This window comes from Apodemus sylvaticus, chromosome 20 (assembly GCF_947179515.1).
Source record: "Apodemus sylvaticus chromosome 20, mApoSyl1.1, whole genome shotgun sequence".
In the NCBI taxonomy this organism is placed as follows: domain Eukaryota; kingdom Metazoa; phylum Chordata; class Mammalia; order Rodentia; family Muridae; genus Apodemus; species Apodemus sylvaticus.
In genome coordinates, this window is record NC_067491.1 from 4,299,527 (window position 1) to 4,327,184 (window position 27,658).

The 27,658-nt window shown below is 40.0% G+C and overlaps 1 protein-coding gene across 1 annotated transcript in view; it reads right to left on the reverse strand.

The window, feature by feature from the left end:
• Positions 1–10,016: 10,016 nt before the first annotated feature.
• The window catches only part of Sarnp (SAP domain containing ribonucleoprotein), a 30,244-nt gene continuing 12,602 nt past the window's right edge, over positions 10,017–27,658 (reverse strand). Inside the window, exons 3-9 of the mRNA XM_052166017.1 lie at positions 25,069–25,115; positions 23,954–24,021; positions 16,971–17,022; positions 15,073–15,146; positions 14,603–14,631; positions 12,126–12,151; positions 10,017–10,097 (exon numbers count right to left, since the gene is read on the reverse strand). Coding sequence (XP_052021977.1) covers positions 10,017–10,097; positions 12,126–12,151; positions 14,603–14,631; positions 15,073–15,146; positions 16,971–17,022; positions 23,954–24,021; positions 25,069–25,115 — 377 coding nt within the window. The remainder of the gene's footprint in view (positions 10,098–12,125; positions 12,152–14,602; positions 14,632–15,072; positions 15,147–16,970; positions 17,023–23,953; positions 24,022–25,068; positions 25,116–27,658) is intronic.

The following is a 27,658-nucleotide window of genomic DNA, read 5'->3' on the forward strand; positions in this document are numbered from 1 at the left end:
TATGGGGGAAGTAGACCTGTTTAGAAAGGTTCTCTGGAGCAAATGTCTATATTGTTTAAAAACAGTTCAGTTTACAAGTTAATAGATAGCAATGGCTCGATCTACTTGCAAACACTTCACAGATACATCAACAGTCTAATTCAATAGTGTCAAGATAACAAATCAACAAGGATGAAACTACCTAACAGAGACAGTCAGGCCTTAGCCCCAAATGTCCACGAGTCAACAAGAGAGACCAAAAAAATGTGAAGAAAAGGTCCCAGCTATGCCTCTCTCAGGGAAACAAAGATCAGCAAAGATGTGAGACCCACAGCGTCACACAGCAGGCTCTATAAGCAAGCCCAAGCTCATCCTCCCTCACTGCCCATCGAGTCCTATTTAAACCCTCCAAACATGACATGTCCTACACAGGTCTTGCCTCAACACATAAATCTGTCTCAGTAAACATCACTCTGTCAATCAGCCTGAATCCACAGAAACAACAAAAAACTAACACACCACCAAAAGTTTTTTTATGTGCTTCTCTCTATAGAGTTCAGGACAAATACAACTCAACTACACAATATCAGACCAATACATATATGTTGGTCACACGTCCTTTCACGTACTTAACAGAACATCCTTTTATCTATGTCTACTTTAGCTAAACATTCCTTCACAAGTCTGCCTTAGTCTTTCACCTATGTCTATTTCAACTAAACATTCCTTCATGTGTTTGCCAACAAAACATCATCCAACCGACTTTCTAAAGAACCCTCAAGTTTCCACTTCAGAAGTTCATTTATAATTTGTTCAGTTGTCTGTCTTTTGGTGTATGTGCATTCTGACCAGATGGAACTATGAGGTTTTTCTGAAGCACATGAGCATCTGCAGGGTCTAGAAAGAGCTAGGAATGTAGTTTAGTGGTAACAACATTTGCCTAGCCTCTTTGTGGCCTTGGGTTTTAATCCATGGTACTGTAGAAAGGAGAAGGAGAAGGAGAAGGAAAAGTCAAAAGTACTGATAGAAGAGAGAAATACTTTTGAAATCCAGAGAGAGTAAAACCAGTATCAGAGGCAAGTACTTGGAAGCAAAATGATATGGTTAGTTACAGCTACAGAACTTACTCCACCCAAGCCTGATATAGTGGAGAATGCTTTTAATGCCAGGATTTGGGAGATGGAGGCAGGAGGACCTCTGTGAGTTCAAGACCAGCTGAATCTACAGAGTGAACTCCAGTACAGCCAGATACAGTGTCTCAAAACAAACAAACAAACACATAAACCAAAACAAAACATTAACAAAACATAATTTTCCCTGTCCTAAATACATAGTGATTGTTTTAAAATATCTCAATGGTCCTAAGGGAGCAAAATAGAGGCACTAGATTATAAGCAAACATTCAAGAGTTCCTTACAATAGTTTCCACTGCATCCAGGTATAGAAATGATATCTTATTATTTCTGTAAAAGCACTACCTATCAATAAAAAAGCCTATGGCAATGAGCTGAGGCAGGAAATAGGAGGTAGGAGTTCCAGCAAGGGGGCTGGGAGTTATAGGAGAAAGTGAGAAGTGGGAGATCGGCCCTGACTCTGAGGAGGAGGCAGATGATAAACCTGAGGAAAACCAACTGACCAGTGGAAGGACCACAATAAACTGGATTATTGAGATATGAGCTAGTCAGGAGGAACAGAGAAAAAGCTTATGGCCTGAGCATTTATTCGTGAAATACTAAGTCTCAGAGTAAGGCCAGGAGGATAACCCCAAAGCTATAGAAACCTAAATTATAGTCAGGAATTAAGTACAGTTGATTACCTCCAGTAATTTACAGCTAATACAGCAGGTTTTTAAAAAAGTGATTGTCTCTTTTTTTCCAGCAGAGTACCAACATTAAATATCATGATCCAAAGACAAGTATAAACTTTTTTGTTCATTTCCAAACTCAACTTCAAATTCAAGATTAAATTTAAAAGAACATTTTTCAAAACTTGCTAATTTTATCTTGAATACACAAATACTACTTCTAAACTGTGCTGAGGCTGTTTCCTTTGCCAAAGGGAGTCAGCCCACTTTGATGTAGTTGTTATGCCCCATGAGCAGGATGTTCAAAGACTCAAACATTCATCATCGTCAATCTTGCCAGTACCACTCTAGTTCATAAAAAGAAACCCTGAGAAACCAACAGCAGCCTCAAGTGCAATTCAGGCATACTGAAGAATTTTAAACTCAGAACTTCCCAAGAACACAAAAGTAGTTACTGGACTTAAATAAGAAAAACTCTTACTACTATCTTGAGAGACCAAAGCTGGGCATCCTTCTTCTGGTTAGTGGTACAAAGTGATTGAGCCATCAGACCTCTTATACCACATGAGGACAAATTCCAATCTGAAGATTAAGTCCAGTAAAAGGAACCTAAGAAACTACAGCTAACCTTCCCTCAGGAACCTTTCTTTTGGAGTGACTGTACAGGGTTAATGTGAACTAAAACAGTTGTTTTCTTACCTTTTTCCTACCCCAGTATGAGTTAGTGCTTTACCACTGGGCTCTACCCAACAGCCCAAGCCAGTATATGTTGCAAATAAAACATAAAACAAGTAGGTAGCTGGTGCTTTCTATAAATGGACTCTAATATGCCTTAAGATGTCAGAAGTTCTCAGACTAATCTGATTTTCTAAATGAATTTAAAGATGTAAGGCACAAAAAGCCTTAGGATAGATTTCCTCAATCAACCACCATGTGACTGACAGCAGGATGGAAGCAGAGCCCAGGGGAAATGGGAACTATATATGACATGGCCTTGACTTCCCAGAGGTAAAGGTTATGAAACTGCAGGATAAAAGAGCTTCCAATTTCATACTTAGAGGTGAATGGCAACAGCTGCCAGTTTTTCTCTCAGAAAGACTTCTATGCTTGAATACAGCTGTCACTTCCCTGCTTCCTGAAACTCATCTGACCTTGTTTTTCCTGAGCCTTTACGCTAGACAGTGCAGAGGACACAAAGTGACCCCCACACTGATACTATGTATCACAGCCTAGGCAGATTAAAGGTGAGACACTAGACTAGAAAGCATGCCACCTTAGCAAACACATGGTAAAGAGGTCTAATAACATTCCCTAAACATACGTAATAGACATCTTTCCTGTATTCGGCAATTTCTGGCACGGCAGAATCAACTTTTTGGGACCAATAGCATGTGAGAACTGTAAAGCCCAACAGAATCACAAAACCCCAAGGACCCATGTTTTCTATCTTTGTAGGATTTGAAACCAAAGTCATGAACACTCATCAAATACTCTTCTCAAAAGTTCCTATCACTTTTTTCTGGAATCCAAACGGCCACACATACACACCCAACTAATTCTCAGTCTCACTCTGTCTGTCTCTCTGTGTCTCTGTCTCTGTCTCACAAGAGGAGATCTCAGCTTTGCTCAAGCCAACTGTAGGACAAAGAAAAGCAGGTAGAGGAAATGAAGGCTTCACACTTGAGACCCCAGGAAAACAGTTTCTATTAGAAGTTCCCATCTCCTTCCCTTAGAAGCAGGAAGCTAGTGCTTTAAGTGATGCAGAGGTTGGCAGAAATGTCAAGAAGCCAATAAAGGGAAGTAAAACTTTAAGAAAAAGTAAAATGTTATCTTACCCAAAATATTCAGAGAATAATAATGCATAAAGGGGGGATTTATTTGAGTACTCAGAAATGTAGAATGAAGGTCTTTTTACTTGAACTACTTAAAAAACACAGATTCTTGGTATCATACCAACCTAATATATCAGAATCTCAAAAGGGCAGGCTTATAGATCTGTATTCTGCAATTATTAACAGTGTACATATGCACAGACATGTAACAGCTCACAGCATGCATGTAAAAGTCAGAGAACAATTTGGGGGAGTCAGTTCTACTTTGACTATGTGCTCTTGGGACCGAAACCAAGCTGCCATGCTTGAAGAGCAAGTACTTTCACTTCCTGAGCCATCTTACTAGACTAAGGCACTATCTCTCTCTGCTTTTGTTGTTTTGTTTTTGTTGAGACAGGATATTACTGTGTAACCCTGGCTGACTGGAACTTGCTTTATAGACTAGGCTGGTCTTAAACGCACATACTCACCTTAAAGGTATGCGCTACCATGCCTTGCCAGGAACTATGTTTCTTAAAAGGACCATGGTGTTCTTTGTGTATGTAGAGCCATACTTAGAAATAACTACAATTATATTTGACAAAGTACTTATTTAAAAAATTCCAAAAATATCTTCTCATTAAATCCAAATAAAGCTTCCATCTGTTTTATTTTCCCACAAATACTACAAATAAAGATTTCAGCTTCAGGAACTTTATAAAAGTAAAGAAAAAAGCTGGGAGGCTGGAGAGATGGCTCAGTAGTTAAAAGCACTGGATGCTCATCCAGATGATCCAGGTTGAACTGCTAGTATCCACATAGCACTTAAAACCATTTCCAACTTCAGCTCTAGGGTATCTAATGGTCTGTAGGGGCACTATTTACATACAGACATAGATGCAGGCAAAATCCTCATATACATAAAACAATAAAAAATAAATTAAAAGTTGGGAACAACTACATAGAATTCAAACAGAGAAGCAGTGAGAATCTTTCACAAACAAAACTCAACACACAAAAATATGCCAAAGGTTTGAATCTGGAAATTGAGGGCATCCTGAACAAAATAACAAACGATAGCTCTTAAAATTAATTAATGAGTTAATTATTTTAAAAAGGCAACAAGACCAGGACACATTTGTACAGGGCAAGAGTAGGATAATTAGGTTCAACCCTTAGAAGACCCCGTAAAACTGAGAGACAAACAGGAGCGCCAATCAAATAAGAGAAAGGGATCGCTCTGAAGACACACACTGTGTCCTACATTATCAATGAGTCCACTTCTCTCAGGCCTCACGTAATACTGTTTGTTTTCAGCTGCTCATTCTCTAAAATCACTTCCACACAATGGCATGACAGTGAGAATCTTGTAACTGCCTCAGTGTTATACCCTAGCTAATTCTACACCAAAATATTCTCTAAAGTCCACATTAATCATTTTGACCAATCTCAATGTGTTCTGTGAAATAAATATACAAAATTAAAAATAAATAGGTGTAAATACAAGATACATCTCCTTGGCTAGGGATTTGAAAACTCAACATTTTTATATAAACTCTAAATGCTGAAAATTGCAAAGATATTATTTCTAATTCTATACACTACTCATTGGCATTCTTATTTTCCTGGGAGACCCAATCCCATTTCAATTCCCACTTATCAACTTACTTGATTGTTTTTTGTTTCTATATTTTTTTTTCCAGACAGGATTTCTCCGTAACAGAGCCCTGGCTGTCCTGGACTTGCTTTGTAGATCAGGTTGGTCTCAAAATCTACCTGCCCCTGCCTTCCAAGTGCTGGATCAAAGGCTTGCACCACTACTCTCAGCTGTTTTCTGGGTTTTTGTTGTTGTCGTTGAGATAGGGTCTCACTGTATGGCCCCGACTGACCTGGAGCTTAAGAGTTTCATCTGCCTCTGGAAGGCTGAGATTAAGTCAGTGGTCAGTGTCTCTCTGTCCCTCTGGGGCAATGGATGACAAACCTATACTAAACTAAGGACTGCTGAGAGAGGGAGAAACAGTCTTCCCTAGGGAAGAGCACACCAACTGGTGATCTAAAACCAGAAGGCCCTAAAAAATATACATACAAGTAACATTATACAAGCTGAGCATGTTGCATTTATATATATTCAGGAACACGTGCATGCACATTTAAAAGTTAACAAAAAAGAGACCATAAATTTAATTAAGGAGGAGGGTGCACATGGGTAGAGTTGGAAGGAGAAAAGGGAATGGAGAAATGATATATAATTTTATTATAATCTCAACAATTATGAAAAATCAGCAGCCTTCCAATATAAAAATGACAGATAGAAAAAGAAATCAGAGGGAACAATGAAAACTTTAGGCCAAAAGCAATCCACATATTCAAGCAACACCAGCAAAAATTCCATTAACAAGCTTCACAGAAACAACAAAAAAATTAAAATAGTATGAAATGCAAAGGACCCCTGATAGTCAAAGCAACCCTGGGCAAACGTACAGTACCAGAGGTATTCCCACACCGACTTCAAGTTATATTACAGACTCACAGCAGCAAAACACAAAAACATGGTACTAGTACAAAAACCAGACATACTGATCAATGGACTAGAAAAGAGGATCCAGATACAAGCCAGGAAACCACAACCATTTGACTTTTGACCAAGACACTCAAAGTACACACTTAAGGAAAGAAAGCATCTTCAGCAAAGAATCCTGGAACCAGATTATCTACCTGTAAAGCAAAAAACAACTTCAAATGGACAAAGGGTGTCAATGTAATACATGACAAGAGCATGAGGAAAGGGAGAACTCACTTCAAGATATAAACACAGAGAAGGATTTTCTGAGCAGGACTCCAATAACTCAGAAATAATAGTCGGCAAATGGGATCTCTTAAATTTAAGAAAGTTCTGTATAGCAGAGGAAACTGTCAATGAAATGAAGAGGGTGTCTACAAAATAAAAGATCTTTGCCAGCTATCAATCTAACAGAAGATTATTGCCTAGAATATACAAAGAACTATAAGGAAATAAACCACCCAATCAATCAAACATAGACCAGTAGGCTGGACAGATGGCTGAGCAGTAAAGAACACACACTGCTAGTTCAGAGGATCAAGTGCTTCCAAGCACCCGCATCAGATGGCTCAAACTGTATGTAAGGCTTAAGTCAGGGTTCCTGAGGTTTCTGGCCCTCACCAACTCCTATACTCACATGTGTGTGTAACACACACACACACACACACACACACACACACACACTAGAACAGTTGCTGCTCTTGCAGAGGACCCAGGTTCAGTTCCCAGCACCTACCCTAGGCAGCATGCTTAGGCCAATAGTTTTGGCTTGTTCTCTGATTAGCTTGTAAGTTAATTACCCGTTTATTGTAGTTAACCTCTTCTCAGGTTCATACAAAGGTCTCCTCCAGAAGAGGGTGAATTCCACCCCCACCCCCAACACACACACACACACACACACACACACACACACACACACACCACCAGTCAGCTATTTCCTAGAATTTCTCCCTCCTTTTCTCCCTCCCTCCCTCTCTCCCCTCCACCTTCCCTTTCTCTCTCTCTCTGCCAGAACTCCCACCTACTATTTCCTGCTTCAGCTCATTGGCAACAGGCTTTTTTATTGACAAGTGATGTTTCCATACAGTTCACAAGAAACTCTCTCTATAGTGGGTACAACAGTGCTTTTGGGGTGGGAGGCAGGAGAACCAGGGTCTCTCTATGTAGTCCTGGCTGTTCTGGAACTCTCTTTGTAGAGAGGCTAGCCTCTAACCTGCAGACATCTATCAGTCTCTGACTCCCATGTGTTGGGATTAAAGACATTTGCCACCAGGTCTAGCTTCACATGATGCTTATACTTACATTTAGGCATCCATATAAAAGCTGTCCTGGAGCTGGAGAGATGCCTCGGTGGTTAAGAGCACTGACTGCTCTTCCGAAGATCCTGAGTTCAAATTCCAGCAACCACATGGTGGCTCACAACCATCCATAATGAGATCTGACGCCCTTTTCCGGAGTGTCTGAAGACAGCTACAGTGTACTTAGATATAATGATAAATAAATCTTTGGGCTGGAGCAAACAAGGCCAGAGTGGGCAGGGCCGGAGCAAGCAGAAGTCCTGAATTCAATTCCTAGCAACCACATGATGGCTCACAACCATCTGTACAGCTACACTGTACTTATATACATAAAATAAATAAATAAATCTTTAAAAAAAAAAAAAAGATAAAAGCTGTCCTGACCTTCGCCCACATGCACAAACACACACACAAGCAGAGTAACACATACACCATCACCCCCATAATAAACAATTTTTAAATTTTTGTTTGTTTGTTTATTTTGGTATTTTGGATTTGGTTTTTTCGAGACAGGGTTTTTCTGTGTAGCCCTGGCTGTCCTGGAACTCACTCTGTAGATCAGGCTGGCCTCGAACTCAGAAGTCTGCCTGCCTCTGCCTCCCAGAGTGCTGGGATTACAGGCGTGCGCCACCACCGCCCGGCAAATTAGAATTTTTAAAAAGGTATCTTAAAAGAGGTCTCCTGCATGGGTGGACAATGCTTCCTCCAGAAGACACGCTATAGGATAAAAATCTGAAAGCCAAACAAGGGATTTATCTTCCTATGAATTATTGGCCAGGAAGACCCTCAAGGCCACCAAAGTCACACTGTTGATGTTTTTGGTTGAATACATAGCACAGTTTGCTTCAGAGACAGAAATATCAAGCTAGAAATAACTGGAAAACTTCCTCTCTGCTGGCTAGCTTTCACAGCACTACAATGCAGACCAAGTGGAGCTGGAGTGGGGTTAAAATTCATCAGTGCACTAGCAGTGGTCCATGCGTGCTACACTACCAACAAGACATGCTCACGAGTGAAATAATGGTGTGACCAACAGAGTGGGTAACCAACCTCCCACATATGGGAGTCCACCCTGGTTCTGTAAACCTGGTCAAAGCACAAGGAGGACAAAATCCCAAGGTGAGGAATCCACAATTATTGACATGTTAAATGGACACATTGTTAAACTATCTTCTAAATACTTGTATCTATACTCACAGGCTACTGCTGCTCTCAATCTTGGTCAAAAAGCTGCTTTTCTGCAGTGCATAGCAGTCCATGCACACTCAGCTGTTTAGTGTGCTGAGAGTGCTCAGCCATGAATGGGACATGCATATCAACTTCTCATGTAAAGTCACAGAGTATCAAAAGGGGGGGCATTATGGGACTGGAAATATGACTCCAAAGTAAAGAGCACTTCTTGTTAGTCTTGCACAGTGTTGGGGGCAGAGCACAAAAGTACTTATGTCCAAAGTTCTCCAGAGAAACCAGGAATGCTAAGCAATGTAGGATTGTCCCTCCAATGGGAAAGATATAAAACCCTATGTTTCCAACCAGAAAACCAGTAAAAGGAAATAATTAATAGCCTAATGATCTGCATTACCTGTTCAGCCAGCCCATATCAACTAGGATCAGTTGACTCTTTACTATCTGTATAGCCAGAGGCTCTCCTGAGCTCCCCCAAACAGAACTAATAGAGGTGGCAAATAGCCCAAATGATCTCCATATTATCTGTATGACTGATACTAGCAGTCCCTTCCTTAGGCCCTTAACCTAGTATAGGCAGCCTATTTCTAGACAGTATCTTCTTGGAACAAATATGTACCAAGTCAGGTTTTGATACAGTTACACTTCCTTGCACACTGGAGATTGTATTACACCAGGAAACTTTTCCCAAATAATACTGTGTTTATGTTTGTTGGGAATAAACTGCCTAAAATCAGACTCCCTTAAATCTTGATCCTGGTTGATGAAGTCAATATGAACCAAGTTTTTATTCTCACCTCTTATGGTTCACTTCCCTGCCTGCTATGACCACCTATAAAAGGTGGGTTTGATTCCCTCAGCAAAAAACCTGGGCTTGATTCCCAACACATATATGGTAGCTCAAAACCATCCATAAACTCCTGGATCTGTCAGGGAATCAGTCAGCCTCTTCTGACATGGGGAGTGTGTCATGAACATTTCTATATGAACTCCAAATTTTGTTTTCTCTTTTATTCCCATTACACCTGTATCAGAATAGTTAAAGCATGCTTTAACATTATTGTAGTCCATATCATTTTTTTCAAAGATAGGGTCTCACTACAGAGACCCACCTGTCTCCCAAGTACTGGAATCAAACTAATACTCAACAATGTATCAAATAGAAATAGGCTATTTTAGTAGTCTGAGTAAAAGATATAAAAACAATCTATTGAACAAAATTATTTTGTTAAATTGTTCATCTGATGTAATCAATAGTGGGGCAGTGATATTCAAATAACATAAAAATGAAGTGCTAAAACTAGCTTCCCAAAATGACTTCCTAAAAGTCATTTCCAAATTCCCATGCTGTTTTAATATTTTAAAAACAGAAATTACAGCTAACATATTACCTTTCTAGAGATGGAAGAGACATTTAAACCAAATCTCTGTGCTCTTTCCTTTAGTTTATCCAGGTTAACCTACAAAAATAAAGAAGATACATTAAAAAATAATAAAGAAAGAGAAGGCAGACACTATGGTTCAAAACTGAATTGAAATAAGCCTACCTATATCAAACATACTATGTGCCAAACTCAGGAGCCAAGTGATGTAAATCCACCCCAGTAATAACTAAAAAGCCTCTTCTGAGACAGACAGCAGAGGATTCAGCTCTCTAACCCTTATCCATTAAGGGCGGCAAGAGTCCAAAAGAGCTCAAGATCAAAACAGGCTAAACACTACTCAAAAAACACCTCATATAATAATAATCATCATCACCACTACAAACAAGTCCACCATTCACAGTCCAAATTCATTAATTCCCACTACACAATCTCTAAAAGTAGACTAGTTTTAGTTTTCTGAGACAGGCTCGTCTTTGAAGCCCAAGACAGCCTTCAAATCACTATATATCCCAGCAGGGCCTCAAACTTGCAATAATCCTTTTGCCTCAGGCTCCTGAATGCTAAGATTGCAAGCATATCACACCAAACTCTGCTAAGTTATGTATCTTTAAGCTATGGTAAACTTTTCAACTTTATAAGACACTACGCAACTCAATTCTGTTTCCTCTTAGGAGCCTTGGTACAATCATTTAGAACATAGTAAATAATAAAATATTTCAATTTCAGTTACAATATTGACTGTGGCAGGAGTTCTGAGTTGAATATATTTCATCACAATACTATTTTGAAAACCTACTGCCTAATCACAATGGCCCAGAAAACACCACTCTAATTCTTCAATCTTTACTCTCAAATATGTGTGTATAACATATATAAATGTATATATTGTTTTGGTTTGGTTGTAACAGCTAGCCATGTAGCCTTGGCTTGCTTAGAATTCACTATGTAGACCAGGCTGACCTCAAACTGCATAGAGCTCTACCTGCCTCTGCCTCCCAAGTACTGGGATTAAAGGAATGTACCACTATATCCGGCTTCTCTTAAATTTATAGGCAATACTAAGAGGCAACCGGCTGGAGGTGTAACTTAGTTGGTAGAGTGCTTGACTAGCCTGACTTTGATCCCTAGTACCACATGAATCAGGCAGAGTGGCACATGCTTGCAATCCCAGATTTCTGTAGGTAAAAGCAAGAGAATCAGAAGTTCAAGGCCATCCTCAGCTAAAAGTAAGATCCAGGCTGGCCTAGGAATCATGAGACCATGTTTCAAAAATTAAATCAGTTAACCTACTGATTAAAAAAAGAAAAAAAGAATAATATCTACAAATAGAACTTATTAAGCTGCTTCTACATATTCTTTGTATTCATTAAGAATTAGAAGCTGGGCAGTGGTGGGCACACACCTTCAATCCCAGTACTCAAGGCAGGAGCCGAGGCAGAAAGGCAGAGGCAGAAGCGGAAGCAGGCAGATGGATCTACAAGTTTAAGGAAAGCCTGGTCTACAGAGCCAAGGATACACAGAAAAACCCCATCTTGAAGAAACAAATCAGTTTTGTTTTTGCTTTTTTTTAAAGAATTGGACTAAAAGTTACTAGACAAGGTCTAAAACTTCAGGGTCATAAAACAAAAACAGTTAGCCTTTAGCTAGCAAAAATCTATTTATCCTTTAAAGTAATGGCTGGTAGGAAAGAAGGTTATCTATAGTAATTTGAGTATGTGGCAAGTTTTCTAACTTCCCTACTTCAAACACTTAAAATTCAGAGCATGCTATACTGAAAAGTTACCAACTCATGATCTCAAGAGTCCCCTCTAATCTGACAAAGAGACTAAATCTTCAAAACTATACAGAATTAAGATCTAGCTTTGTGGGGCTAGAGAGATGGTAGGGTTTAAGAGCACTGGTTGCTCTTTCAGAAGACCTGGGTCCAATCCCCAGCACCCACACAGGAGCTCATAACTGTCTGTAACTCAGAACTCAGGAAACCCAACATGCACATGGAGTACAGATGCACACGCAGGCAGAATACACATTCATTTAAAATAAGGTTAAAAACTAACTATTTTAAAAATCTGGCTTTTTAAAAGATTAAAGAAGATTTCATACCATAGGCTTGGTGTCAGATGATAAACCTAAGGAAATAAAAAATTTTAAGTTACTTAATATTTTTAAAATTTCACAAAATTAAGTCTTTAAATCAAATTGAAAGCATAAACATAATACATGGGATGAAGACCTTTTAGACATGAGATCCTGTCTCAAAAATTAAATTAATTGATTCAAGAATGAGTAATACCTACAAACAGAATTTATAAGTTACTTCCACAGAGTCTTTTGTGGTTATTAGCAATCAGACACTGGGGCTGATGAGAAGGTAAAGGTGCTTGCTCCACCTGGCCGTTCAATCCCCAGAGCCCACGTAAAGATGGGAGAAGAGATAACTCCACGTGGGTTATCTTCTAGACATTGGTTCAAAAAATGAAGAAAACATACATCTATACAAAAACTTAAAAACAAATATTCACAGCACCATTAATAGTATTATATAAAATATAACAAATAAGCACCAACTTCCTTTTTACCTGATAAATTATCATGAACAAGTATCAACTGATAACTGAATAAATAAAATGTGACATGCTCATAAAGTAGGATATATATTATAAGCAATAAGATGAATGAGATTTTATTATCAATGCTGGAAACATGCTAGGCTGAAGATAATTTTCAGTGACGTAGCACTAATAATACACAAACAGATGCGACCACAGAGCAGGCCTGGAGGTACAGATCTGTAATTTGAGCATTTGGGAAGATGAGGTCACCCTGTGGTTCAAAGAGAAATGTTACACCAAGTGAAAAGCTAATTACAAAAGATCACAGATCACATACATGTGTCCATCTGTGTGAAGCTAAATTCATAAACGGAGATAAACATCAGTGGTTGATTAAGCACTGGGGCAGAAAAGGAATGACAACTGGTAATCAGTACAACATCTGCTGAAGCTAGTGATTATCAGACCTCTGAATAAACTAAAAACCAAGAAAGAATTACTGTGTCAGAGAGAGAGAGAGAGAGAGAGAGAGAGAGAGAGAGAGAGAGAGAGAGAGAGAGAGAGAATGTGTATGAGTGGAGGTGGTGGTGTTTGAAGAGATTCAGAAATGCGGACTTATTACAAAAGTATCATTGAGGGTGGGCTTGGAGAAAAAGCCCAACCTACGACTTCCAGTTCACTCTCTGTGCTCTATGCCTACGTTTCAAGGTATGAGCTCACAGCTCACTGTTCCTACCACCAGGCTAGTGCCTGGTGCCCTGTCTCTGCTCCACCACCATGAACTCTTACCCCTCTGTAACCATAAGCAAAAATAAATTCTCTCTGCTTCATGTTGCCTTCCATCATGTATTTTATCACACCAACAGAAAAGTAACTAATATAGCATTTATGCAGCGGAGGATGATCTTTAACCCCAAATCTTTTGTCCACTTCTCTTACATGCTAGGCAAAAACAGATCCAGCCACTAGGGCCCCCCCCCCCCCAACACACACACCTTTTTTTTCCTTTATCTTCCTTTAGACAGGGTTTTTCTGTGTAGCCCTGGCTGTCCTGGAACTCACTCTGTAGACCAGGCTGGCCTTGAGCTCATAGATATCCACCTGCCTCTGCCTCTGCCTCCCAAGTGCTGGGATTACAGGTGTGCACCAGCACCATCCTAGCTCTTGTTTTGGGATAGGTTTTCATTATATAGCTGAGGCTGGTGATTCTCTTGCTTTAGTCTCCCAAGTGCAGGAATACACTGCTATACCCTATCTTAAAGTATTACATCGTGTGAAAACCAGAGGACAACCTCAGGCATGGTTCCCCAGGATGTCTACTTTGTTTCGTTCTACTGAGAGAGGGTCTCTCATTGGCCTAAAGCTCACCAATTAGTCAGGATGACCAGCCAGAAAGCCCAAGTACCCAACCTGCCTCTGCCCGCCAACCTCTAGGATTATAAGTACACATTACCATAGCCTTCATTTTTTTTTAAAAATGTGAGTTCTGGGGATCAAATTCTTTTCAAGCACGTTACCCACTAAGCCATCTCCTCAGCCCTTAAAATATCATTTTTAACATTCTGCTTAGTCTAATATACTAAAGTTTATACGTAACTAATTAATACTGTATTGGATTTTTTCCAATTTCCAACTGGATTGTTTTTTTCCAATTTATTGATCAATATATATGATGCTAACATAAGCCTCATGACTAAGTCTTTACTTAGATCATAGGTTACTTCTTGGTAACTTCTTAAAAATAAACTGTGAAGTTAAATATAGTCTCCTTCACTTTAATACTATGTTAGCTCAGAGCACTAAAAAAGTACACAATAATTTTATGCTAATAAGACACAAAAATAAGTGAACAAGGTACTAAAAATTTCTCAGAAGTCCTAAAAAAAGAAAAACAAATGGTGAGAACTCTCTCATAACTTCAGAACATTCTCTTGATTATTCATGAGGTCTTAAGGTAATTTGGAATGAAATCTATAGTCAGAAAAAAAGACAAAGTAAACTTTCTCAGAAGAACCTCTGTATTCTCACCTTTTGTTGGGACTGAAGAAATTCCAAACCTGTAAGAAGAAAAAACAAGCTAAATTTTAGGAAGCTGTTCACACCCTTAGTTGCCTGTGTCCGTGTCAAGGGTGCATGACACTTCTTTCTTGTGATCTCAAACTTTGCAATCATTAGCTAATTCTAACAACCCCATGAAAGAGGTTCAGTTTACTCTCCTTCTCACCAACAGTCCAAGAGTCCACTAAAAGAAATCCTCAAACTCAGGAGCAGCTGTCAGTTCCTGACCTATCATAAAAACCCTGACCAATGATGACAAAACCCAATGTATAACTACAACTCCAAATCAGCAGAAATGTGCTGAGCATGGCCCAAGCTATTCGTTAAGTTCAATGAAAACACTTCTATTTAAAACCAACAATTATAACCAGAAACAAAGATCTGAACCCCTACACCATCATAACATCTCCACTTTGGACCCAACAGGTAGAAATACTCACCTAGCTGCTCGAGCGGCCTTCTTACTCTCCAGGCTTACAGGTACATTGAATCGTTCAGCCCTCTTCTGCATTCTCTAAGTGATAATAAATGAAAAATTAAAAACTGTAATTTCTTGTTAAAAAAAAAAAGTTGGTTAGGGTCATTTCTTAAGATCTAATGGAAACATTGAGAACCTTAGACCATATCAGGTAGCTTAACACAGTTGTTTCCAGAAAGCAATCTCTCTCTCTCTCTCTCTCTCTCTCTCTCTCTCTCTCTCTCTCTCTCTCTCTCTCTCTCCATTCTCAAAAACAAAAATAAAATAAATAAAATCCATATTCTACACAAACCTCAAAACACAAAAGTTCTATTTTGCTTGAAAAAGATACAGAGATGGGGGGAGATATCAAAGGAGCATATTTGTTCCAGTACAGGTAATTTAACAGTTAAAACCACCACCACCACCACCAGCACCACCACCACCAGCAGCAGCAGCAACAACAACAACAATACACTTCCTGCCTGAATTCTAAAGGAAGTAAACAAATCTCAGCTATGAGCCAGGCATGGAGGTACACTCCCAGCACTCAGAAGGCAGAGGCAGGTGGATCTGTGAATTTGAGGCCAGCCTCAATGAGTCTACAGTGAGTTCCAGGACAGCCAGGGCCACACAGAGAAACATTGTCTCAAAAACAAACAAACAAACAAACAAAACAAAACAAAAAACAAAATCAAAAATCAAAAAACACAACAACAAAAAAAGCCCTCTACTTTGAAAGAACAAAACTAAACACAAGATCACAAATGAAACCTGATTTCAAACATCTTGAGATAAGAATCCAAAGAAATTTCACTCTCACCAGCTAACAATTAACAACCTAAAGGAATATCTACCATTGCTACTTTTCCAAAGTACATACAATCCTCCCAAACTCTAATCTTATACCTATAAACTTAATAAAGTTACTAATAAGACTACAGTGGTATATGCAGCACTTATACATATGACAGCTTAAAGATAACTACTCACTATGCCAGCTCAAATATTTCCTGAGTTGGCGGAGAAAGAAATGTCAATTATCAATATTCTTCCAATTCCCCTAATAAATTTGTCTATGAATAAATTATTTGCATGGATCAAACTCAGGCTTTAGCCACAGAACCTTTGCCTACAGTAAAGCCCTAAATGAAAATGTTTAAATGATGATGAAGACAGAAGAAAAGGTTAAAAACAGAGGCAGTCGGGCATGGTGACACATACATACAATGCTAACACCCAGGATGCTGACATACAAAGATTTCGTTTGGGGCCAACCTGAGTTACACAGTAAGATGCTATTCCAAGGAACAAAAAATAAAAATAAAAATGGGAACTCAGTGGTTGCAAGTGCAGGCTGTGCAAATCTAAAAACATGACCTAGAATGTCCCAGAAGCCATGTAAAAGCAGAATGTGCTAGTCCACATCTATAACCAAGTGTTCCTGTTGCAAGATGGGAGGTGGTTATCTGCTGGACGCTCATGGGCCAGCCTGGAGTACACCTCACAGCAGCAGAAACAACAGTCCTAGGCCAGCAAGACGGCGCACTGAGTAATGCTGAACACCAAGCTGGACAACCTACGTTTTATCTCTGTAACCCACAGGCTAGAAGCGAACCAGTTCCCCCAAGTTGTCCTCTGACTTACACAAGCGCACTCACTCACACTCACACTCACACACACACACACACACACACACACACACCATAGATAAATAAAATGTAATTTTAAAAAATGTTTTTAAAGGACAGAGACCGCCACTTCAACAAAGTAGAAGGCAAGAATCCACTATGAAAAGCCTTCTTCTATCCACACTGATACCATGGCATTTATGCATTCACATCCCCACCACCTCACTGAAAATTAAAAAAGAATACTTACCTCAGTCTGAGGTATTCCAGATGTAATTTTTACCACCTTCTTTTCTGATGCCCTAAAAAGACAAGATTTTTTTTTAACTTTTTTTTTTTTTTTTTTTTTGGTTTTTGGAGACAGGGTTTCTGTATATCACTAGCTGTCCTGGAACTCACTCTGTAGACCAGGAACTCAGAAATCCCCCTGCCTCTGCCTCCCAAGCGCTGGGATTACAGGCGTGTGCCACCACCGCCCAGCTAAAGACAAAATTTTTAAAAGTCAGAAAACTGCTATCCTAATCTAAAACATTAGAAATGTGCAAGAATTCACCTGAGTTATATCCTCTGTCCCACATGTGTCTACCAACCCTTAATCCAAAGAACATGAAGTATATAACAACTCTAGCTCCTTGAACTGTCATCAACTAAGAACAATTAAAATAAAACTAAATTATTTTAACTTAGTTTGAGACCATAATCAGCAAGTCAGGCTAAAAATACTAGGCTGAAGTCACACGAGTCATTTCATTTGCTTTTGAGCACTTCAGTTACTTTTGAACTAAGAACTATATCTCTAACCTTCGAATAAATAGAAGCTCTCAATTTTCATCACAATATTCAACTAGTGCTGAACCAGACCCGATTTCCTTCTTTTGTAAGTCTCTATTGCTCCCCTGGGATTGTAGCTCTAGCTGAAACTGTCAAAGCAGAACAAATAAAAATGCCACAGGAAGTGGGAAGAAGAAAGGCTAAGGAGGTGGGGGCTGAATTAGGAAAACACGGTAAGTTACTGGTCAAAAGGCCTAAGAGAAAACAAAAGAGGGGGACCGCAGGGGAAGGAGACAAAGTTCGGAAGTCCCCAGGATAAATGGAAGGGCATTAACTCTCCAACAAACAACTCCCATAAAACTGTGGGTCATAACCAGTCTCATTAAGGTCCCTTATTTAGAGACATGGGCAGCTTTTGTTCCAATATACCAAACACTTTTCCCATTTGATGCCCTGAAAGGTAGTAATGGTTTAATGACATTTTCAGAGGAAGCAATTCTGGAGCACGACCTGACTCTACTCCATCTTTTTGTTGGAAGTCCTTAGACCAACAGGCAAGCAACAAATGCCCCCTGCTGGCCATAACGAAGTCCTACAATATTTGTCTTGGCTGGGGGGGGGGGGACCTTAAAACTAGAAATAGAAATGTATTTACACATAACTTCAGGCCTAAGATGATGTAAAGAGATTTCCTTTTGGATATACAAGGGATTCAAATCAGCCCTGGAATATTCAGACTGTTTGCTAACATTTTTTTTATTGTTGTCTGAAACATGGCCTCTCTCATTCAGCCAAAGCTATCCTCAAACTAACTCTTTTGCCTCCACTTCTCTGGTGCTGAGATTGCAGATATGCATTTACTACACACTCCCCTACCTTTCTTATCTTTTTAATACAGGGTGCCCCTTGTAACCTTGGCTGGCCTGTAATTTCCTGTACAGACCAGATGGCCTTGAACTCTGCCTGCCTCCGCTTCCTAAGTGTTTAAAGCATGGGTATAGCATGAGTTCACATGGGTATAGGCAGTGGTGGCGCACGCCTGTAATCCCAGCACTCTGGGAGGCAGAGGCAGGCAGATTTCTGAGTTCGAGGCCAGCCTGGTCTACAGAGTGAGTTCCAGGGCAGCCAGGGCTACATAGAAAAACCCTGTCTCGAAAAAACCTAATCCAAAAAAAAAAAAAAAAAGCATGAGCATAGTCAGACATGGTTTAAGTCCCGTATTTGAGAGGCAGAGACAAGAGGATATCTGTGAGTTCAAGGCCAGACTGGTCTATATACCAAATTCCAGGACAGCCAGGGTTACCCTGCCTCAAAAAACAAACACCAGCACTTGGGAGGCAGATGCCAGGTCAGCCTAGTCTACAGGGCTAGCTCCAGAACAGCCAGAGCTGTCTCATAAACCTTGTCTCGAGCAAGCAAAACAGGCCTGATCCACCAGGCCTAGTTAAACTGTTTTTAATGAAATTAGACCTCAAGTAAAACATAAACTTCTGTGACTTTTTTCCTAAAACAGGGGCAAAAGCTAGGTATGATGGCACACACCTTTTAAATCCCAATCCTTGTGGGAAAGGGGAAGCCAAAGCCAGTCTTCTCCATCAACTTCATAATAATGACTTCCACATTTTCATTTGGTTTATTTTTTATCGGTTATGAGACAATATCTCAAATACTTGGCTGAGAATGATATCAACTTCTAATCCTTCTGTTTCCACCTCTCTAGTGATGGGATTATAAACACGCAACACTACATCTGGTTTCACTCAGAGCTGGGAACTTAACCCAGAACTCAGTATATACTAGGTACTCTACCAACTACATTACAGTCTCAGCCCCAATGTTCACATCTTGAAAAACAATCACTAGAGTAAACCTCAGAATAAAAAGTGAACCTGAGAGGGAATTTCTCATATTATATTCCAATTCCCTTAGACACATTAAACCCAAGCAATAAATACACATCACACCCTCACAGGATTCTTGGGAAATTTCCATTCTTCATTGACTAATTTGTCCATCCAGTCACATACAAAAGTATTTCCCTAAATATAGGGACTCAAAATCTTCCATAGTTTCACCTAAAACCATAACTATTTCTCTACAAAGCAAAACTACTACACTGCCCAGTTTTTAATGTCTTTCATGTAAAATCCATTAATAGGATTAAAGCTATCAAAAAAGAGATTTATATTTTACATATTCTAATGATTCATTTTCAAAAAAAACCTCTTTACTTTTAACCCAAACAAGCTAATTATCACTACATTCATTTGCTCCTTGTTCTTGTACCAGAAATCCCCAAAATACTTTAAAACTATTTCATCAAATCATTTTTTCTAGGTACTATATCTAATTATAAATCTATATTGCAGGCTGAGAATATAGACTGTATACTTAGTATGCATGAAGTCCTCGGTTTAATCTTAAGATAAAAGTGGGGATGGGGAAAATTAAAACAAAAGACCAAAAATGTTCTAGAAAGTAACTGTGGTTTGAATATTAACAGCTACAGGTTCTATATACAAGTAGGCCCCAAGTGGGATTAGGAGGTGTGGCCTTGTTGAAAATGCCCCAAAGGCACAGATTTGAATGTGTGGCCATAAGGGAGTGCATTATCAGGAGGTGTGCCCTGTCTCCTCAATCCAGGGTTATTACAATTCTCTAGAGTGACAGAACTTATGGAATGTTTCTCCATATTGAAGGAATTTATTGTGATAACTTACAGTCCATAGTCCATCTAAGCTAACAATGGGCAGCTGTGGATGGGAAGTACAAGAATTTAGTAGTTGCTCAGTCCCACAAGGTTAATTGTTTAAGCCACTTTTCTGTAGAAGTAGGCTCCAACAGGTGTGCTGGCAAGTAAATGCAAGCAAGTGAAAATGAGTGAATCTTCCTTCTTTCAATGTCCTTAGGTAGGTCTCCAGAAGAAGTTGTGGCCCAGATTAAAGGTGTAGATCTGGGACTTGCCTTGTCCCAAACTGACCTTGAACTCAGAGATCTCCTTGCCCTAGTCTCCTAGGATTAAAGGTGTGTTACTACCTAGCCTGGGCCTAAGCTTTTCATGGCTACTATGCCTCAAGATCTCCATACCAAGATCCAGGTCAGAAACTTGTGCCTTCCAGCCTCAAGATCTGGATCACAGGTGTGCCCTCCAATTCTGGATTGTAGTTCATTCCAGATATAGTCAAGTTGACAACCAGGAATGGCCACTACACCAGGCACTGTCTCTGCTCCGCCCCCCCCCCCCATCCCTAACCAGAGTGAAAAACAAGGCATTAGGAAAGTTCTTCATGTAACTCGCTTGTGCCTTCAGGACCTGCTCAGCCCGATAATGTACATTTACATTTGATAACAGATTGCTGCTGAGCATGTCCTACTTTATGACTTTGTAGGTCCAGTAACACCCAGCTCATGATGGACAGTTTGGGTCATATGGTAATTTGGTGGCCCATTGTCAAACCTTCAGTTTCCATTAAGGCCCAATAGCTGCCTTTCAAAGGGAAAATAGTTGTCTGCAGATGATGGGAGAGCCTTGCTCCAAAATCCCAAAGGACTCCTTCTGTGATTCACCCATAAGAGCCTGCCAATGGCACCAAACAGTATCCCTATTTGCCACTGATATCTCAAGTACCATTGGGTCTATTGGATCATCTGGTCCAAGGGGTAAGGCAGTCTGCACAGCAGCCTGGACCTGTCCTTGAGCCTTTTCTTGGCTCCAAGCCCCACACAAAGCTAGCAACTTTTCCAAGTCACTTGGTATATGAGAGGGAGTAACACACCCAAGTGAGGAATGTACTGTCTCCAGAATCCAAATAAGTCCGCTAAACATTGTGTTTCTTTCAAAAAGGAGTATCTCGGCATGCCTCACACCACTGGACTCCTAAGAATTTCAGAGGTAGAAGGTACTTGAATTTTGGTTGGATTTCCCATCTTCTGATACACATATGCTACCAATGAGTTCAAAATAGTTGCTACCTGCCTAGAAAGATGGCTCAGTGGTTAAGAGCAATGACTGCTCTGCCAGAGGTCCTGAGTTCAATTCCCAGCAACCGCATGGTGGCTCACAACCATCTGCAATGGCATTCAATGCCCTCTTCTGGTGTGTCTGAAGACAGCGACAGTGTATTCATACGCATGAAATAAATAAATCTTACAAAAAAAATAGTTGCTACCTCCTGCTCACTTGGTCTACTCAGCATAATGTTGTCAATAAAGTATACCAGTATAGCGATATTTTGTAGAAAAGCAGAGGATCAAGATCCCTTCTAACTAAATTATGACACAGGGCAGGAGAGTTAATATATCTTTGAGGCAAAACTGTGATGGTACACTACTGGCCTTGCAAACTGAAAGCAAATTGCTTCTGGTGGTGCTTATGGGCATGAACTGAGGAAAAGGCATTTGCTAGATCACAGCTGTACACCACAAACCGAAAATGTGTTACTTTGCTCAAGTAAGATTACTACATCTGGTACAGCAGCTGCAATTGGAGTTACTACCTGATTTCGTTTTTGATAGTCAACTGTCACTTCTCCATGATCCATCTGTCTTCTGCACTGACCAGATAGGAGAGTTAAAGGGAGATGTAGACACCACGACCCTGCATCTTTTGAGTCCTTGATGGTGGCACTAATCTCTGTACTTCCTCCAGGGATGTGATACTGATTCTGATCTACTCTTTTCCCTGGCAGAGGCAGCTCTAAAGGCTTCATCTAGCTGTTCTAACCATAAAAGCCCTCACTCTACAGGTTAGGGAACCAACTTCTAAGTATATTTATCCTAATTATACATTCTGAAATTGGGGAAATAACCACTGGATAACTACTGGACTACTGTGAGTCAGACATCAGCCAAAACTCCATTAATCACCTGGCCTCCATATGCCCCTACTTTAACTGGAGGGCCACAACATTTCTTGGGATTTTCTGGAATCAGCATCAATTCAGAACCAGTATCCCAAAGACCCCAGAAAGTCTAATTGTTTCCTTTCCCCCAGGGTACAGTTACCCTTGTAAAAGGCTGTAGGTCCCCCTCTGGGGAAGAACTGAAGAAAGGCTAACAGCAAGGTCCTTCCTCATAGAATCCTGTTCACCCCTTCATTCAAGTGGTTCTAGGTCTGCAAACTCGCTCAAGTCTGAAAACTGATCCCCTGGATGAGACTGTGTGATGGTTTGTATACACTTGGCCCAGGGAGTGGCACTATTAGGAGATGTAACCTTGTATAGGTGTGTCACTGTGGGTGTGGGCTTTAATACCCTAGTCCTAGCTGCCTGCAAGTCAGTCTTCTGCTAGCAGCCTTCAGATGAAGATGTAGATCTCTCAGCTCCTCCTGCACCAAGCCAGCCTGGATACAGCCATTATCACCACCTTGGTGATAAAAGAGTAAACCTCTGAAGCTGTAAGCGAGCCCCTTATAAGGGCTGCCTTGGTCATGGTGTTTCTCAGCAGTAAAACCCTAAGACAACTGCCTTTGTCATGATCCAATGTAGCCCTTCTTTGTATTTGAGAATTTTTCTGCTTGTACAGATCAAACAGAAATATAATAGGCCTCTTACCTATTTCATGCCTAGAAACACTGTGACTGATTAGCCAGTAGCAAAAAGTCCATTTGAATCATATCATTATAATTTCACCTAGTCTGTGCTGACTATTACAGGTTAGGTCACTATAAACATTGTTTTGTTTACACTATCCATTATGATAACTTCGAATAAGTGTTTACAGGACTGGACATGGTGGAGCATGCTTTTAATACTAGCACTCTGGAGGCAGAATTTAGTACTACAAAACTTCATAGACATTTACAATGCACAGGGAATCATAGAGTCCAAGTGAATAATCTATTATAGTGGCTCACTAAAGAACAAAGGCTAGGAGAACTGAACTGTGCCTATGTTCTAATTACCTAATACATAACTTGGAGGAAATTTTATTTTCTTCACTGGAAACATACTTAAAACAGACCTTTCTAAAAACACCTGACCTATCAGAAATGCAAAGGTCAGAGGGAACGCGTAACGAGTAAAGCAGAGGAGACTTTAAAGCAGTCCTTTGTAAGCACTATCTGGGATCCCAAGGGTCCACTGGTAAATGCTTGCCATACAACCCTGGAGAACCGAGTTCAAGCCCCAAGCTTACTGTGAAAGACAGGTGTGGAGACAGCTGTGAGCCTAAGACCTCAGCACAAGAAGGTGGAGACAGGAAGAGCCCTGTGGCTCACTGCCCAGTCATTCTACTCAATGTGAACTCTATGCCAGCCAGAGACCTTGTCTCAAAAAGTAGGTAGAATCACACATATTAGGGCATGATTTTAATCCCACCACTTGGGAATTAGAGGCAAGGGATCTTTGTGAGTTTGAAGCCAGCCTAGTCTACAAAGCAAGTTCTAGGACAGCCAGAGCTACACAGAGAAATCCTGTCTCTGGGGAAAAAAAACCCCACAGATTATTAAAAAGTGATAATTACATATCAACAGCCTTTTCAGGAGGCTCTTCCTCTTTAACAGGCAGTTCTATGGGCTTTGGTTCTTCTTCCTAAAACCAAATAAAACATGGTTAACATAAATCAAGAATATCCATTAGAACCAGGCAGTGACGGCTTTAATCCCAGTATTCATGAGATCAACCCAGTCTGGTACACAAAGCAAGTCCCAGGACAGCCAGGACTACATGGAGAAACCCTGTCTCAAAAAACTAAAAAGAAGAAAAAAATATCCATATGGGGTTCTGGAAAAATGGCTCAGTACTTAAGAGTGCATACTGTTCTTTCAAAGGACCGGAGTTTGATTCCCAACACCCATTTCAGGAAGATCATAACTGCCTCTGACTCCAGCTCTAGGAGATCTGACACCTCTGGCCTCCACAGGTACCACACCCACATGCACATGACATACTCACACACAGACACATAATCAAAATAAAATAAAATCTTCAAAAAACTACCCATTAAGGCCCCAAGATGGCTGAAGTCATGAGACCCTAAGTTCAATTCTTAGAACTAAGGTAAGACCTGAACGGACGCAGTGGCACTGATCTGCATCCAGCATTCCCATAGCAAGATGCATGACTAGACTAAAGAAGTTTCTGGAGCTCAGGGGTTAGCTAGCCTTGAGTACACAGCGCATCAGTAACAATTAAAAAAAAAAAAAATTGTGCCTCAAACAAGGTGGAGAGAACTCCAGAAAATTTGTCCTCAACTTTACATGTTTGAGCCCAGTATTTCATACACTTACACATGCAATTTTTTTCCATTAAAAACAACAACAAAAATACCCATTAAAAAAAAAAAGGTGAACTGGACATAGCAGCACTCAACTGGTGGGAATACAAACATCAGAAGTTCAGAGATTATCCTCAACTACATATTGTATCTGAGGCCAGCCTGGGCTATAAGACCCTAGCTAAAAATCATGAATTAAATTCTATTAGAAAATAAAGGAATATCCACCAAGAGACAACATAAGAACTCCAAAATGAGCTAGTCTTTTATTCTTCTCAGGCATCTAAGAACCACCAACAGTAAGCAATTCAGCCACAGCAGTGACACATTAGCAGGCCAGTGACTAACTTTTCCCAACTTACCTCAGTTTCATCTCCAAGTACATCTTCTTCATTTGCTTCTTCTTCGGCTAAAGAACATTAAAATACTCAGGTCAAGCCTTGTTCACTTGATCATAGTGGTAAAAGTAAAATTACAACCTCTTCGCTTTACAACTCAATAATGAAGGCAGAACTAATTCCTATAATACACATTTAGAGAAAATTCTTCTAAGCCACATTTAGAGAAAATAAAACCAGATCTCTACTTAATGTCAGCATAAAGCTGAATTCTACCTGAACTGAAAAGCTAAATGCAATTAGGTTATAATTAACTCACAGTATAAAATTAATTTAAAAAATAATTAGGACCAGGTATGATGGTACATGGGCGATAGAGGCAAAACAATCAGTAAACTCAAAGCCACTCTCAGTGACAGAGGCAATCCTGGGCTATATAATGTCCTTTCTTAAATAAGCAACAACAACAAAAGAAGGTGCGTGATGCATGCATAGGTACTCGGGTGTATCCTTGTAATCCCAGACCTGGGGAGCCAAGCACAGCCAGACCCCAGTGCCAGTGACAGCCTGTCTAAAATGACAAAGTAGACGGCTGCTAAGTACCCAGGTTGAGCACAAGTGAGTGGGAGTGAGCAATGACAGAAGGATGAAAATATCTTTGAAAGTGGTAGAAAGCTAGAAAGATGGCTCAACCATTAATAGCTCACAAGCAAAACACCAAGAGAGTAGGGAAAGATTTCTTTTAAAAAACAAGCAAATAGGGGCTGAAGAGATGGCTCAGAGGTGAAGAGCACTGGCTCTTCTTCCAAAAGTCCCCAGCAACCACATGGTGGCTCATAACCATCTATAATAAAATTTGGTGCCCTCTTCTGGCTTGCAGACATACATGTGGATAGAACATTATATACATAATAAATAAATGAATCTTTTTGTTTGTTTGTTTTTTTGAGACAGGGTTTCTCTGTGTAGCCCTGGCTGTCCTGGAGCTCACTCTATAGACCAGGCGGGCCTTGAACTCATATATCCGCCTACCTCTGCCTCCCAAGTGCTGGGATTAAAGGCGTGTGCCACCACTGCCTGGCCCAAATAAAATCTTTTAAAAATAAATAAAGTTGTTTGTTTTAAAAGAAAAGACCCCTGATGTCCTAATGAAGAAAACAGATTTACAGGGCAATTCTAGGAAGCAACTTGACTGTGCTAAATCATATTAAGTATTTATACATTTGTGAATATACAATGATTACAATCCTAATTTGGGTGTGTGTATATATATATATATATATATATATATATATATATATATAAAATCTCAAAAGGCACATAAAGAAGAAAAGTAGTTTATAAGAGAATTATATATCCTAACAATGTTAATACAAAATACTTTATACAATTACATACTAATAGTACTAAATCACCCAGGGCTAGGAAGCTAGGAAGCAATATAGGAATCTGTTAAGGGATAGATCATAAAATGTGGTAGCTTGTGAGATGGTTCACACATTTGCTACCAAGCTTGATAACATAAGATTACAGAGTTACAGTAGTTATAAATGGTTGTAACCACATGGGAGTTGTCAACTGACTTTGAGATGTACACCATGGCATGTGTACTCACATGCGCTCTCTCTCTCTCTCTCTCTCTCTCTCTCTCTCTCTCTCTCTCTCACACACACACACACACACACACACACACACAGAGAGAGAGAGAGAGAGAGAGAGAGAGAGAGAGAGAGAGAAATAAATGTAATAAAAATCTTTAACAAGCTGTAGTAGCTATATATCACAGAATGCAACTCTAGAAATGGAATGAATAAAGCAAATAATCACAAAATCTTTGTGTGTGTGTGTGTGTGTGTGTACACGCCCATATATGTGGAGTCCAGAAGATGTTAAGCATCCTGCTCTAATATGCTCAGTCTCACACCCTTCAGACAGGATATCTCATTGAACCTGGAGCTCTCCCAGGATCACCCCACTGCCACTCCCCAGGATTGAGAAAGATCACAGGCCAGCATGGATACCTATTCCCTCCCCCAACCCCCATCCCGTTATCCACATGATTATGCAGCAAGAAGCTTCACCTTCTAGACCATCTTCCCAAATCCCCATATATACAACTCAAATAATAATCATAATTAGAGCCAGATGGTGGTGGCACACACTTTAGTCCCAGTGCTTGGGAGGCAGAGGCAGGAGAATCTCTAAGTTTGAGGCCAGCCTGGTCTACAAAGTTCAGTTCCAGGACAGCCAGGGCTAAACAGAGAAACCCTATTTCAAGAAAAAAAAAAAAAAAAAACAAAAAAAAAAAAAACACTAAATAAACAAATAAATAAACAGATAAAAGTAAGGCTATGGACTCATTACCAATGATAAGAATTAAAATATTGTATCTTCCTATTTTGTATGTTAATTCTATGTGTTTGAATGAATATGTGTGTGATGCATATGTACATGTCCTGCTCTATCACTCTCCATCTTTTCCTCTGAGATGGGTGTCACATTGACCCTGGAGCTAGTCTAAAGCAGCAAGCCTAAGGAATCCTCTCGTCGTCACTACCCACAGCACACACAGGCTTGTGAGAGCACACCCAGCTGTTAACATGGATGCTGGGAT